Source organism: Molothrus aeneus, chromosome Z (genome assembly GCF_037042795.1).
Source record: "Molothrus aeneus isolate 106 chromosome Z, BPBGC_Maene_1.0, whole genome shotgun sequence".
NCBI lineage: Eukaryota > Metazoa > Chordata > Aves > Passeriformes > Icteridae > Molothrus > Molothrus aeneus.
Window position 1 is genome coordinate 7,697,424 of NC_089680.1, and position 15,920 is coordinate 7,713,343.

Consider the following 15,920-nt stretch of genomic DNA (forward strand, 5'->3'; position numbering starts at 1 on the left):
ACCTTATCTTTGGGGCTTCTGTCTGTGTTTTGTCTGGTTGTCTAGTCCCTGGACTGGCTGAATTTTTCATCAATTACCAGAGGTTATTTCTCTTATCATTTCCTACTGTTCTTCCCTATGTGTTCATGTGCCTTGGTTTCTACTTGTGAGACTTTCTGCAAATCTCAGCATTTCTGTTACAGATCTGTACAAGCAGTCACTGAGCTAAAACCAGGAGAGCATCTGGTGTAGCTTGTGACAGCCTGTCCACCACAACATGGGACACGTTTGTGTCTGGTTTCTAACGAGCATCTGGGTGTCCTGAGAAAGTGCCAGTGTTGGGCAGTACTGCCTTTCTCTTGCCATCTACAAACCTTCTCTGAAAAAACATTGCTCTTGGATTTCTGCATTGCGTAGAATCTCTGTGTTCCTGTTAGTGAACTGAAGAAACTCTCTGCCTTATAAGGACAGTAATAACCACCAATTCACCAGGTATGTGGGAGAGTTTTGTGTCAGACTAACATCTAGCGTAAACTGAAGTGCTGTTGATGAAGATTATTCATAAGTTTTGTGTCCTCAGAGTTCTCCTTTTCTCACAGTATTCCTCCCCCATGTTTTGTAGCCTTGTCAAGAGTCATCTTTGACTGGTTTCCTGTATTCCCATAGACGTATTTTTGCATTTCTGTCTCATCATAAAAATACTGTTTACCATTCAAACACATCTCCCATCATTTAAGTAGGAGAAAAACACTCCCAGCAAATTTGAACAGTGCTCTAGAAGATCAGAGAGGCTGCACAAATTCCTTCTCTCTGAATCTAGTCATCCTCTTTAGAGCTCTCCTGTCAGGACTGAGGTGTCACATATTCCAGTGGCTCTGTTTTCATACTGACATATCTAATAATTGTAGGTTCTTTAACTGAATAGTAGGGAAAGGCTTTCCCAGTGGTTCTAGTTAGCTCAGAAACTGTTTTTATTTGTTAAAGTCATACTTCTTTTCTGAGCTTTTTCTCAAGTTTGTGGTGTTTCTTCAAAATGCATCTTGGGAAGAAAGCAGCCCTGTCTTGCACTCAGAGATAATGATAAGGGTTGTGGTTAATGTGGTGTGGAGCTGGCAGGCACTGCCAGAGCACAGTGGATGCCTTTAGGCTAAAGCACACATGCAAGGTTCATTTCTCACAGGGGACACAGGTGGGAGTCTGCCCTACACAAATCTTTTTGCTGCTGATTTAATAGGAAAAAATTCAGATCCCTTTCATATCATGGAGATTGCAAAGGCAGTTCTGTAGATCAGCACATCCCAGAGCATGATGGATCTCCTGCACCAGTGCCCAGAGAGCTGCACTGATCAAGGGCTTAGCTCCCACAAGCCTTTGAAAACACAGCACTGAGCATTACAGTTCTGTTGGAGGCAGACAAATCTGGTTAACATCTCACTCTTCAAAGTTCTCAGGTATTAGGGACATTCAATCCACACACTTGAAAGGACAGATGGACAAAGCAGCTTCTCTCTTGTGTTAATTACTTGTGACCCATCCTGTCTGTTTCCAGCAAAGTGACTTTCAAAACAAGCCAAGTACTGATTTTCCTGGTGGCTGAACATTAGGAATTTTGAAGTAATGTTATGAAACATGGCATTAAAGGAGATTTCTGTCCCACGATTAAATGCAGGGGAAGCAACACAGTGCAATAAACTATTAGCAAGCTATAGATACTGTCAGTAAATCTCAATGGGACAGGAGCCACTTTCTTGTTTCCATTTCCTTTCACAACAAGCCTCTCAGGGATGTAGGAGCTGCTACTGTGGAACGGTTTAGCAGCCTTATTCCAGTGCCTGCATCAGTGAACAGTACCCAGACAGTAAATGTCACTTGTGATAAACAGTTAAGCCTTAAGATTAGTTAGATCTTTGCTTTGCAAGGGTTAAAGTCATGTAACACTTCAGCAATCCTGCTGCTTGTGCAGATGATGTGGTGCTGCATTCAGTAGGGAGTAAAGTCATTGCTGTGACAGTAGTGAGGGAAACCAACAGAAAATCCTGAAACTAACTCCAAGCTGCTTTATGAATACAGTTTGTGTGAGAACACAAGCAAAAGGACATTTCATTTGAGATGGAGTCTCTGTTGCTAGTAAAGGAAGCCTCTAACGTGCTTGGAGGGAAGGAGGTTTGGGGAGGATAACCTAAAATTTCCATGTACACAGAACTGACAGGATCTGGATCAAGTCCCCTTGCAGCCAATTAGATTGTAACTTCTCCCTGCTTCATAAGCTCACATGCAAAGTGACTTTTCCAAGGGTCCCAAATGTTTTCCTTTTCCATCTCTTAAAGACATCCTTCATTTTGCAATTCAGCAGCACCCACAGCTGTGATGCTGCTGGTCTGACCCTTGCATGTCTGTATAGGCATTGTCCAGCTCACAGGCTGCTGTTGGCTCCTATTCAGTGGGGCCCCCTGGCCTGTCAGGGACATGCCTGAGTCCTGGACAGCCTCTGTGGTTCTCACACTGCTCTGGGAAGTCTCAAGTGGCACAACAGAAAGAGCTGCAGAGTCGTACAATGGGGCAGGCTCTCTGAGCAGGCTGTCCAGGGTGGTGACAGGAGAGGACTTACAGCATCTTTCCAAAGTATTTAGAGGACTGGTAGTATTTAGTATTTAGTATTTAGTATTTAGGGACTGGTAAGACATTCTTGTGCTGAGAGCATTGTTCCTGGAGGCTTTAACTGTGACACTTCAGATGCACACAACGCTGTGGGCATTTGTGCTTCTGAGCAGAACACAGTACTGTGAGCACACAGTGCTCCTGAGCAGCACAGGGACATTCTCCCCTGCCTTTCTTGTGAACCTTCTATGCAGGAGAAGCACAGCAGGAGCCCAGGCTGGCAGGAAGGCAATATAGCTCCCACAGTGGAGAATGGTCTCGGGGGCCTGGCTGTTTAAATCCAAACAGACAACTTCAGTGCCTATCTCTGTGTGTTGCAGAGGGGAGCAGGATGTTGCCTGCAAGTGGGGTGAAACAGCATGTGCTAAATTATTGATTTTCTGTAGCACCTCTGGGTACCAGCTGCCTCTTCCCAGCCAGCCCAGAAGATCCTGAGAGGCCATACAAATCATCAGAGGCATAGTCCTACATGAATTTAAGCTTCAGGAGGTCTAGCTCTGATTACTGAGTAGTTCTTTCCATTGCAGTGTTCAAAAAGTTATTCAAGCCAGTTTCTGGATGTGTTTGAAGCCCATCACATGGCTGTGGACACAGTCAGCTGGAATCCCTTCCATCTGAAAGTCTTCATTTCCTGCAGCTCTGACTGGACAGTCAAGATCTGGGATCACACCATCAAGTAGGTCCTGCTGGGTCCTGGTGTGGGTGAGGAGGTCCAGCCTGACATGCTGGCAGCACACATTGACTCTGTCCATCCTTTAGTCTCAGTTTCCTTCCCAGGTGTTGATAACGCTAATTGCTTTTTTAGTTTTTGTACTCAGATTTGTACCCCCCAGGTATGAGATATAAGATACAGCATTGGCTGCTCCAGTAACTTGCCAAGCAGCATGGTCAGCCCAGAGCCTGACTGCTTTACTTCAGATCTGGCTTCCTTCAGGCAGGACCTACTGTGGCAGAAAAATGCTACAGAGAAATGTCAGGGAGTGGTTTCTAGCTTCAGGGACCAGAAACCTCCTAAGAGCCAGAGAAGAAAAAAAACCAAATTTGGAACATTTTGAAATATGGAATGAAGTTCAGGGTTAGTGGTTAAGGAATGTCTGGTTTCAATCAGGAAATTGATTTTGTTGTAAATCAGTCATAGTTACATATTTCCTGTTGCCAATACTCCTCTAATATTCAATGTTGTTGTCAGAAGTCCAGATAATTTTTTCCCATATGATTATTAATATTAACCAGACAGACTCCATCTTGCTGTGTGTGTTGGGAAGAAATTTTCAAAATGCTTTCAAAAAGAGAGAAAGAGAGAAAGAAAGAGAGAAAGAGAGAAAAAGAGAGAGAGACAGAGAAAGAAAGAAAGAAAGAAAGAAAGAAAGAAAGAAAGAAAGAAAGAAAGAAAGAAAGAAAGAAAGAAAGAAAGAAAGAAAGAAAGAAAGAGAGAAAAAGAGAGAGAGACAGAGAAAGAAAGAAAGAAAGAAAGAAAGAAAGAAAGAAAGAAAGAAAGAAAGAAAGAAAGAAAGAAAGAAAGAAAGAAAGAAAGAAAGAAAGAAAGAAAGAAAGAAAGAAAGAAAGAAAGAAAGAAAGAAAGAAAGAAAGAAAGAAAGAAAGAAAGAAAGAAAGAAAGAAAGAAAGAAAGAAAGAAAGAAAGAAAGAAAGAAAGAAAGACACTACAGATGCTACCTCTCTTCTCATTGCAGCAGGTCAAATCCTGACCCATTTGTATTGGTGCTCAGCTTTGCCTTTGGCTTAGACCCTGGCTGTTATCTGACATAGAGAAATACCCCATCTCCCACTTCTGCAACAGCCAGGTGTTCATGGCTCAGTGTTACACTTCCAGAGTAGCATGTGTTTATATTAATTCTTCTCTCTGTGTCTTTTTTTATAGGACTCCACTGTTTGTTTATGACTTGGCTACTGCTGTAGGGGATGTTGCGTGGTCTCCTTACTCCTCCACGGTGTTTGCTGCAGTCACCATTGATGGCCAGGTGAGAGGCTGGGAGCAGCACTGCTCTGATTCGAGCTGAGAGGAAGTCAAAGGAGATTAGGGCTGAGCATGGGATGGGGCCAGCCCAGTCCTGACCAGGCGTATCAGGGAGCCACCAGCAGAAACCCACTCTGTCCTATGCTTTCCTGCCTTTGGCACACACATCCCTGGGCATTAATCTCTCAGTCCTTCTCAAAGTGGGTGTTGCAAATTCATACAAGTCTTTCCCTGCTCTCCTGTTAACTATGTGAGTGCAGGTGTGCAGCTTGCACATGGTTATGCATGACTAAAACACTGAATTTCCTCAGTATTAAATCCACAGTACATCCCTGGGGATGGAGAGATAATGTTCCAGACCAGAGCTCCCCTATACAGACTGACATCAGGGCATTGATTCTGAGCTTTAAAGGTGTAGAGCAACAATAGAATAAAGTGGTTATATACTTACACTGATATTTAAAAATCATTTACAATAATATGCCCAGGGTCAGCCCATAGAACTTTGTTCCAGTTAGATAAAATCAACATTTTTCCACCATGTGAGGCTGTGTCTAAGAGTAATAGTTTGGTAATGAACTCTGTAGATCAGTCCTAATACTGGCATGATGGCAGTTATATTTTTGCCTCTAGTCATGTCTTGCAGTAGCTCAGATGGTTAATTTGGGCTTGGCAAGTAGCCAGGACATGTAGCTATCCATCAATACTTGTTGAATACTGTAAGAGTGCATTGCTCTAATACCATGAGCTTTATGTTTAGCTGCTATAAATTAGAAAGACTGTGCAGTTTGGCCAGAATTGCTCTAGCAAAAGGATAGCCTTTATGAATCCCTATCATTGAATTGATGCCTTGGCGACTTTATTGTAGTTTAACCTTTATGTTATAGCAAGAAAATAATTTCACTGATACGCTGGCTCAGGCTGTGAATTTGTCTTTCCTAAGCAATAGAAATCTCTTCACTGGGTCATCTGTTCTCCCTGGAAAGCTCAGGATGCCACAGCCTAGGGAATGTTGATGCTCTTCCTTCCCAGCCAGGGTCAGGATTGGGTCCTTCTTTTGTGAGTCTGTCTGTCCCCAGTCTCCCATACACCAAATGAAGGGCCTGCATGAAGGCAATGAGTGTGTTCAGTGCATCAGTCACATCCTCAGACTTGTTTTCCACAAGTGACATTGTGTGTGCAGGGGTTCTGCTGGCAGTCACAGCTTTGGTTGAGTGCTAGGGTAAGCAGAGCTGAGAGCTGTGGGTACCCCAGCTGAGTCCTGGTGCCTGTGGGGAAAAGGATGGAGATGTCTGCAGGCAGAGATATGTGCTGGGCAGCATGAACAGATGGAGGGTAAACACTGTGTGTACTTGGATTTCATAGTTACGTGGTCAAGTTTTGGCAGTGAGTTCATCTCTAGAGATGCCTCATGCCACTTGGGCTCTTTCTCAGAGCTTTACCTACTGCAGAGAAACTGTTGTCGTCCTGGCAAGAGTTGGCACTGTGGGGTCTTCCCATCCCACTCTCAGCTTGTCTTAGCCATATTAGCCATAGCTTCCATGGACCTGGAGTCTCTATGAGGCTGCTGATAAGGCAAAAGCCTGTTTGAGTTGGCAGCACTGCACTAGGGCATCTCACTTGGCTATCCTTGGATCTAATTCAGTAATCCTAAACAGAACCTAATTTAACAGGATCTAATTCTGCTTCATGCCTTCTATCCCAAACTCTGAGGAGAGTGGCCAGCAACCAGGATCAGCCCAAAACTGGGCTGGCTAGCAGGACAGGTCCAGGCAGGAGCTGCTTTCCTACTGCAGTAGGCTGGCCAGGGCTGATGCTGTCAGGATTCTTGGGTCTCTGTATTAGCTGCCAACCATGCTGACTGCAGGAGGGTGTGTCTGAGACATAGCTTAGTTGCTATGATTGAACAGAACCTTCTAGATCTGCAGTGGAAGTGGAATAAATAGTTGTTTACAGCCTTTTCTATTCTGGACATATTCCACTTTGTAGCAGAGTGCACTTGTGAATAACTCAGTGCTTTGCAAAGGGCAGGCTCCATTAATGCCGGGGAAAAAATCTGCATTAACAGGATGTTCTATGATTCTCCAGAACAGAAAAATACAGAACATGAAGCCAGAAAATAAAACATTAAAGGCCTCCTGTTTGTGAACAGCCTCTGTCTTGGCATCTGCACATAATCATGCCTGCAAAATTTGAAGGTTGCCTGGAGGTGGTTTTAAAATCAGGGCCTAATTGCAATCTTCAAGAGATACCTGGCACATTTTGTAATACACTTTTCCTTATTCGAGCTGATTCTGTATGTCCAAAACGTGTATGAGCCCCTTAAGATTGACTTAGAAATTGGGGCATTTTAGTATATAAAAATCTCTTAATCCCCATGAATCCAGGAGGTAGGGATTTAATAAAAGCTGTAAATATCAGGGCCATTATGATAAAATGTGTTTGTTGGCAGCTGGGCATCTGCTTTGGACAGCACTGCTCTTCATAAATAACCCAAGTGTGCACATTCCACTGCTAGTGCAGTGGATAATAGCTGCTACTATTGCTCTCCATCATGTTCTGGTTAATTTCCTTAGTTTCCTGCTCTGCTTGCTGATCATTTTATTTCAGAAAGATCATAAACAGAGATTCATAAAAGAGAGCACCTTGTGTTGTAGATGTTAAAAGCCTGTCAGGAAGAAATGCTGGGATGACAGACCCAAAAAAAATGGAGGTGGATTTGAATACCTGGACATTTCCATTTAGGGTACAGGAAATGTGGAGATATTGGTCAGCTTATTGTAAGGACAGAGGGCAGAGAAATTGAAGGGATTTAATTCAATCCTGCAGCATTTAGAAGTATTTGTTTTTGGGAGTTTGCTGTAGGTCTATCTTAAACTTACATTTAAAGTATAAAAAAAAATTCAAACATGTAAAACTGGGGTTCATTCCTGAAATCTCCTCTTCGTCTTCTTTTACTTTACTTTCATTAAAGAAGGAAATGATGTTGACATTTCCTCCGCTTCTGTGTGTGCAGAATTCATGCATGAATTGTCACACCTCTTAAAAAAGCCAAAGACTCATATCACAAGTGTGCCCCTGGCTGGATCCCAGGCTGGATCCCAGGCTGTGGGCCATAGCTGCCATAAGCAATGGGTGTGATGGTGTGGTCAAGCTGGGCTTTTTCAGCCTGGAGAAGGAGCCCAGCAGCCTGCCAGTATCTTCAAGGAGGTCACTGAGACGTTTGAGCCAAGATCTTCACAGCAGCACATGAACTGATGATGACACACAACAGCTGAAGTGAGTTGAAATGAGGGGTTTGGGCTGGATATATGGAAAAAACTTTAGCTCTCAAGGCAGTCAGGTAGTGAAATAGCTTGCTCAGAGAGGCCGTGCTGTTTCTGCCTGTGGAAGGCTTCAAGATCAGATTGGACGGAGCCCTTAAAACCACATCTGTCCTCAGGCTTGACCCTTCTTTAAGCAGAAGGTTAGGGACTTCTGTGAGTCTCTTTCAACCTGAATTGCCTTCTAATCCTATGACCCTATGAAATGTCCTGTGTGAAAAGGAGGATCCCAGGGGTTTTACCACAGGCTTGTACACAGTACAAGTGCATTCTTTCTCATGTTTTTGTGGGCTTTGTTATTCATTACTAGTGCAGCAAGAGGAGGGTCCTGTTATAACCATCTGTAGTAAATATTGATAGCCTCAAGATAAATGCCATCCCAGTGTTCACTCTGCAGAGAAAACTGGTCAGACATTTGCTCCAGGGCTTTTCCCCATTAGTGAAACTGTTGACCTTTCAAGATGTGAAATACTTTAAACAACCCAAACCTTCAGGAAGTTAGTTAATGGTTTGTGCTGCTGCTCAGGAAGCAAGTGTGCTCTTTCCTGCTTATATAAACTTATTATACTGTTTGTACAACTGTTTTGAATGTGGAGCCTTGAAGACCAGCTTTCTGTTGAATCTAACTCACAGGATAACATGCCAATGTTATTCTGCCAGCTGGTCTTGATGCCATCCTTTCTCAGTGAAGAGAGAAGCATTTGCTTAGTGCTGGCACATGTGTGAGTGTACACAGTGCAATTTGCAGGAACTTGCTGCCCATTTAGCATGGACTTGAAGCAAAAGCCAAACTTTAGCTTTAAAGCATGAATGGTTTTGCAGACAAGAGGGTTGTTAAACCTTTCAAGCTTGCAAATATTTCCCTGAGCATTGTTGACTTAGTCCTGCCTCTCCCTGTGGGACATGAATCAGGGGTGCCAGCAGGCCTCTCATCTGCTTATACTTTTGCCTAGAGATGTCAGGGCAGTGAACACAACTAAAAATGTCCTTGCTGCATTTGAATCTTTCCTCCTCCCCTTCTGCAGTAGCCCAGGGGGATTATCCCTACCTTGTGGGGCTACCACTAGCTCTGCAGGGCTGGGACAGGGTCTTTCCTGGCTCTTGGCACCGTGACCAGGGCAATTGCAGGGGTGTAAAGACACTGAATGAGCATAAGTCTCTTTGCCATCACCCAAAAGGACCTTTGAGCAGGCTGAAGCAGGTGGGGGCTTTCTTAAAATGGCCTTGAAATTGTATTTGCAGCATAAGTGGCTGTTTCTTGTAAAACTGTTCATTTTCTTCTGCTGCAAAACCTAAAAGGCTCATTCTTATTCCCTGCTGAATCTTTGAGATTGATGTGGACTGCTGGAGAGTCAGCTTTAGAACAAGGGCTGGTGGCATGTCAGTGCTCAATGAGATAGATGGTCAGAGTCCCAAAATTAATGCTGCCTTCACTTTGTGCCAATTAGACTGTTCCCCATTCTCCTCCCTCTGCCACCAGACTCTTTGTACATCAGCATTTCTCTCCACTAGCAGCTATTTTTAGGGAATAAAGCTGGCCTGGAAGACTTTGGTTTACTATGGCAGGCTCTGAGCCCTCACCTCTATACTGATGCAGCCCCCCTCCCATCATAGCGTGCTCTAGTGGTCTCCAAGCCTCAAAATGAGCATCAGGCATCTCAGGACACTACTGCTCATTCACATCCATTAGCTGCTGATTGCAGGTGAGGTGACTTTATCAGCATTGTAGTTGGTTTCAGCACAAAGTCAAATTTAAGCCCCTTTTGTTGATGGCTTTACAGGAATTGGTTTTTTGCAGAGAGGCTCACAGGCCAATTTTTCATTACTAAAGCCATTGCTCTTTCAGATTATGAAATATGGCATTTTGACAAAACTGATCTGCTGAGATTAACTAGTTCACTCAGGCACACAGGATCCAAGTTTGCCTTTTTCTGCTTCATGGGTGTGTAAATCAAAAAAATTACTTCGACAGCATCTCAAAAGATTTTGTATATTGATTAATCTGTTAGACTTTGCATAAAGACCTACTGGGGGCTCAGAGTCCATCAGGAGAATCTGCAAGAGTTTATAAAGCTGCCCCTCTCTGCTCTTAATTAATTAATTAATTCACTGCTAGGAATGGCTCCTCACTTAGGTTTGAATTTGCAAGTTTGGACTTCTGTTGTTTTGGCCACTGAGAGCCTCCAGCTGTCTGTCAAATCCTTCTGTACAGAGATAGCAGCTCCTGAACCTTGATCTTTATTCCTTGGCATTTTGTAATGACCTGCAATCTGTGCAGGTTCGCTTTAAATGCCAGTCTCCAAACCGTGGCAGTTCAGTGTCTGCCCTGAGAGCAGCTTTGCTGGCCTGCCATGGGGTGCAGGTGGCAGAGACCAGTGAGTGCCTCTCCCATCAGATGTGGTGCTGCCCTTTCTTGTGCCATTGCCTGCCCTTGCCCCAGGCTGCAGTGCTGACTCTCTCTGGCATGGCCAGGACCCTGCCAGCATGAGAAACGATGAAGCTTCAGCCTGACATCAGGGACTGAATGACTGTGGGTCACAGCAGGGAGAGCACAGGAGGACTGGCACGGCTGGGGTGTGTATTCAGGCAGCTCAGCCTTGGGAGATGTGCCCTGGGGCACTTAAAGGACTGCTTGAAACCATCTCCCTGTTCTTTATCAGGTATTTGTGGTGGATGTAAGAATAGGGGAGTGTCAGGGGAGTGGAAACAAAGACTCTTTGCCCAGTATTCAGTACTGTGACAGTGCAGAAGAGATTAGCCAGCCTAAACAAGGTACCCAGAAAGATCTGGGACAAATCGTTGTTTGTTCTGTTTGTGAGCACTGGTAGATCAAGGAGCAGGCAGTCTAGTAAGGTTTCACTAAGGCTGTATCACATAAAACCAATCAAATGCTGTTCTTAAGAGTAACAGGGCTGGTAGGTCAGAGGAAGGTGATGTAGGCCATGCTTACAGGTTAACTTCAGGAACACTGCTTTATCCTAATCACTGAGGCATTCAGGGGAGAGCCAGGCTGGCAGAACTGGTGACTGACAAGGAATTTAGCTTGGATAAACAAGCACTTTCTTGCAAAACAATGTCTTGGGGTTTCCAGAAGAGGCCAAATGGTCCTCAGCTTGTCTGAATGAATAGCAGCTCTTCTACATGCTGAGGCTTTGATTTCTTACTGATTTGTGGGAGCTGAGTCAAATCACCTAAGGCTGATGCTGTTTTCCTACCATGTCAAATTGGGAATGACCCAGTTCTTACTGAATGAGGAAAAGATAAGAGATGCAGCCCTACAGTTAGGTCAGGTGACAGGCATTCTTTTCCCTGCTGTGTCATGTGCCCTGAAGCACATGAGGCTGGGATGCTGCAGGACAGAGAGATGTGCTTAGCCCTCTCCCATACCTCAGAACATGCAGCTGGCTCAGCCCAAGAAGTGGATTTCACACATGCCTGCCCATCCTCCAAGCAGAAAGCTGCCTCTGAACATACCTGTAACAAAGCTGGAGCCTGATCTTTCACCAGTAGCATGAAAGTGCTGTGAAATTTATGAATTTCATGAATTTTATGATGAGGACCACTGAGGTTCAGGATTCCTGTGTTGTCATTGCAGAAGGCAATGAATGTTTTCTGAGTCAGGTCTCCTTTACTCCTGCCAGGACCCAGACTGCCCTGTGTGTCAGAGGGACCAAGAACTGTCTTGCAATATTCATTTGTAAATGAAAAATGTCCTGTTTGGGAAAATTAACTGTATTGCAATCTGTTCTTGCTACAGTGGCATTATAGAAATCAAGCAAACTAAGGTCTCCAGTGCAGAGCAGGCTGGGCTGCCCTGCCTGCCCCGTGCCTTTGGCATGCTCCAGTAGCTGCCATGGTGCTAGACAGAGTCTGGAGGTGGCCTGGCCACTTGTTAAATGTATTACCTGAGAGTTTGAAACAAATCATCTGTGGAGCTTGCGAATGGATGAGGGATCATGATTCAGTCAAGAAAATGAGGTAAATCGATCAAAAGGACAGTGAAAGCCAAGCTCTGAAAGAGATGTCAACTGGTAAAGGGCAGCAAGGTATTAAATTATCCCCCACCTTTTGCTCTTACACTGATTTTATTCTTTGTTGCCAAGTTACCAGGCATATCTGCCTTGTTCTTACACATATATAATTTCCCCCCAGTCTTGGTTCTGGATGCCATCAGGGTGTTTTTGAACATGCTAGCCCACTGCTGGGGGAGGAAGGCTTGTAAGACTGGAATAAAAATACAGGAAAGGCTCCAGCCATGGCAGATTCAGTAGAGGTTTGAGGACAAAATAAAGACAGTGTCAGTCAAAATAGCCCTTCAGCTCTCTTCTTCATGAGCCACAAAAATTAAGTATTTTGTTTTGCTGGTAGAGAAGTTCTGCCAAGGGTTCTTCTTCCCTCCACATCCCCTTGCATTTCCCTTCCTGTTGCCTCAGGGCAGGGAGCAAAAGGGTGTAAGGACAGAGGGGCCCAAGTCACCCCAGAGGCACCAAGCAGATGAGAGCCAAGGCTGGATTTCAAGCTATAAGTGCAGTTGGTAGAGCAGGTGGGGGAAAATAAGTCCAAAACTCCAAATATGGTTTGGTGCTGGAGCTGTGGTACTTGCCTGGGACATGCACTGTGCCATGCTTGCAGAGGAGCTGTGTGGAGTTGCAGTGGGGAACAGCTGGATTTTAGGAAGTGGAATTCATTAGCGTGATTTATAGACAGAGGAGCTGTTGGTCTGGATAAGACTGAGCTGGATTTCTTCTCTGGCTGTTTGGAAGTCAAGCATCAAGGCAGCTCGTTTATGTCAAACATTTTCTGCAACAGTGACACAGTAGACTTAGATCCATTATTGCCTGTACATCAAGCATGAAGAGGAACTCTGTTGTTACTGTGATGGCAGTTTAAAATTGTTCTAATTGGATAAAAAGCATCAGAAACTGCAGAATTCACTTGGTCCCACCTCAGAGGAAAATGGGCTCAGTGCTTGTTTTCAGGGAATTAGCAGAATTGCTGCCCTTCCATCAAGAAATTTGCTTTGAACATCTGCCTGGCTTATCTACTACCAGCCTGTCCAGCACTTCAGTACTGTGGGTCTAGGTTTCTTTTGATTGTGGTTGATACCAGCTCATAAATCCCCATGCTGCAAGGAGCTGCTTAACTCAGCAGCTTGGGCTTCATTTGGAAGATGCTACATCTTCTCCTCTGCTTTCCTGGAACAGGCACAGAGGTTTACAAGGATCATAAATAAAATTGCTGTCAGAGTAATTGGTTACTGTCCAGGGTTTTATTCTCCTGTAGTTATGGGTGAAACAGAAGGGAATTCTTGCACTTTCCTATTTCAGACATTTTCAGATTTTTTTTACATCTCTCTTGTGTCTTTTTCCATGTTTCTTGTTCTTGGAGTCTGATTTATGTTCCTTCAAGCAAGTGACCACATATTGTTCCTAAGTAATCTGTTAAAAAGAACTGAAATGCCCTTACTCACTGTTTTTTTAGCTCATTAGCAGAAAAAAATAAGGTGTCTGCTGTGGTCTGCAAGCAGCAGGTGCTCCAGATTCCTCACTTGTTTTACAGAATCTGCAGAAGGTATTGAAATGAGCTTGTCAGGAGGCTTTTGCCTCCTTCCCTGCTGATGTACACCAAAATGGAAACATTTTTGAGGTCTGAAAACCAGAGGTTTGAAACCTTCACTCTTTAGTTTCTAAATTGCTCCTGGATGAACAAATGTGGGTGAGCAAATGTGATGGCCCCAGGTCTCAGCACCTGCAGTGAGGGACCAGCCTCAACAGCATGAGAAGAGGCGTGCACAGCTGGCAGAAAAGGACTCTCACTGGTTTGTAAACTCTGAAAGGATAATGACACAAGTAACATTTTATAAAAATGCCCTTTTGTACCGGCTGCCTGACAGTATCTGAGTATCAGTTCTTGTCTGGGTGCTGCTGGATGGGTACCTGCCCTGGAACCTGTGCTCCATGAGGGAGGGTTTGGATGTTGTTCTGGCTCTGGTCATCCTGGCTCCCCATGAATTTGGTACTTGAGTCACACCTGGGGTTGGGTAGCACTTGTGTGGGTCATGGTTGCTCTTCTCTGGGTCGCAGACTCTGAGGGGGCTCATCTGGCAAGAGCTGAGAGGCCTTGTCTGTGTGCAGGCAGTGGTATTGGGGCTGGGGCCACCCTGGCAGTGGGATGGAGAGAAAACTGTGTGTTGTTAGTGATTCTCTGTGATGGGAGATCCAGCTGGATCCCACTCCATAGTCCTTAATCTCTGAGCCAGCAGAGCAGGGATATAGGGACTCTGTGGCTAGGGGACTGAGTCTCAAGGAGAGCTGCAGGTTTTCAGTCTCCATTCTTTGAGCAAAAAGGCAGCTCTACAGATGGCGCTGGCCACATGCAGCTCTGCTGCTTTGCAGCACTATTAACCTGCCTCAAGTATTGTGGGAAGCCCTGTACTCCTTTTAGGCTACTCCCAAAGGGTCAAAAGCAGTGTTGCTCTGACCCCATTTCCCTTTCTCCTAAGAGTAGCTGTGAGTGTTTAAGTCAGAGCCTCTGAAGTCCTCCTCAGTGCCCGTGGCCCACCCCTCCATCTGGTGTGTCTGACAGCTGATAGGAGGCTGATGTTTCCAGCTGAAGAACTGAAATAGTTTGTTCTTTTCCACTATTCCCTTGGCAAAGGAAAACAAGCCCATTTGTTTAGAAGCTCATAAAAGAGGAGCTTTATAGTAGGAACATTCATAAACTTGTTTGCTTTTGACCTTCTCCACATTGCTGATGGTTTCAAGTTCTTGTCCCAGGCATTGTGCTTGTCTGGGCTGTTCGTGACATTTTTGAGAAGCAGCCTCACCCAGAGTAATTTAAATTGCTCAGCACTCCAGCACTGAGCCTTTGGCCATGCCATCTTTCTCCAGTGCAGGGCTGGGCAGGATGTGTGAGGGGGGGTACACTGACAGCCTTACAGAGAGCAGTGCAGACCTGGCTGCCAAGAAGAAACCTAGCCACAATTCCCTGCCACTTTTTTTTTTCCCCTAGATTAAATGGTGCTACTCAATCAGTGAGCATTTCCCAGGCTCTTAGATTACTAAATTAATAAGAATGTATTCTATGAAGGCAAGAAATCAGATCTTTAATGAGTGTGGCTTGTGGGATACTGATATGCTTGAAAGAGTGCTTGTTTATTTTCTGAGAAAGTAAGACAGCAGGTGTAAAATACAAGCCAGAAGAGCCACCTTGATTTGTGTTGAGAGGCAGGAAATTGAAGTTACCTTTGCTGGACTTTGAGACCTCAAGTGTCAGGTCAAAATTCACAATGTAATGCTGGCATCTAGTAATTTGAACAGATAAAAATGCTGCTGTGCTTTCACCTATGCTTCTGCTGACTAGGGAAGGGCTCTCCAAACTGCAAATCCTTGTCTGTGCCTGATGCTTTTTATTCCCTTCTACTGTCATGGATTTCTTCAAAATATGTCTTGACACAAGCTCTTTCCCATTTTATTTTACTTCAGTCTGGAAGCAGTGTTCCTTTTCTTATTTTTTGCATCTGTAAGACTTTTGTTCTCCTGCTCAGACCAAGGACATCACAAATTCCTAGACTTTTACTCCTATGAAGACACAGCAGCTCATGAGACTGCCTGGGACATGTGCTTGCACTTGGCCCAGCTCTATGCTATAAATGGATTCAGATAAAATTCACTGACTCATTGGTGCATAATGGGAAAGTACATGTAGTGATTTGATACCTTCCACACTCTTTGGAATAAGCTTTTATAGAGCAGCATTGTCTGATTTCAGATAATTCCTAGATTCAAATTGTCAGCATGGCATACTGTTGAAATTACACGTTTCCTTTGTCTCTTAAGTGCTGGTAAACAAGACACAGCTGGAAGGAGGTTTTCAAGTAGTTCAGTTCTAATTTCCTCTATATTCCCACTGTACTTGTTAGCATAAAGCATTCTCTTCCTAATTTTTCTGAAGACAGAAAAGGGAAGAAAAGCATAAGGCTGAAA

The 15,920-nt window shown here is 44.4% G+C and overlaps 1 protein-coding gene across 1 annotated transcript in view; it reads left to right on the forward strand.

The window, feature by feature from the left end:
- The window catches only part of DNAI1 (dynein axonemal intermediate chain 1), a 139,660-nt gene that overhangs the window by 93,663 nt on the left and 30,077 nt on the right, over positions 1-15,920 (forward strand). The window contains exons 17-18 of the mRNA XM_066569125.1: positions 3,165-3,313; positions 4,517-4,616. Coding sequence (XP_066425222.1) covers positions 3,165-3,313; positions 4,517-4,616 — 249 coding nt within the window. The remainder of the gene's footprint in view (positions 1-3,164; positions 3,314-4,516; positions 4,617-15,920) is intronic.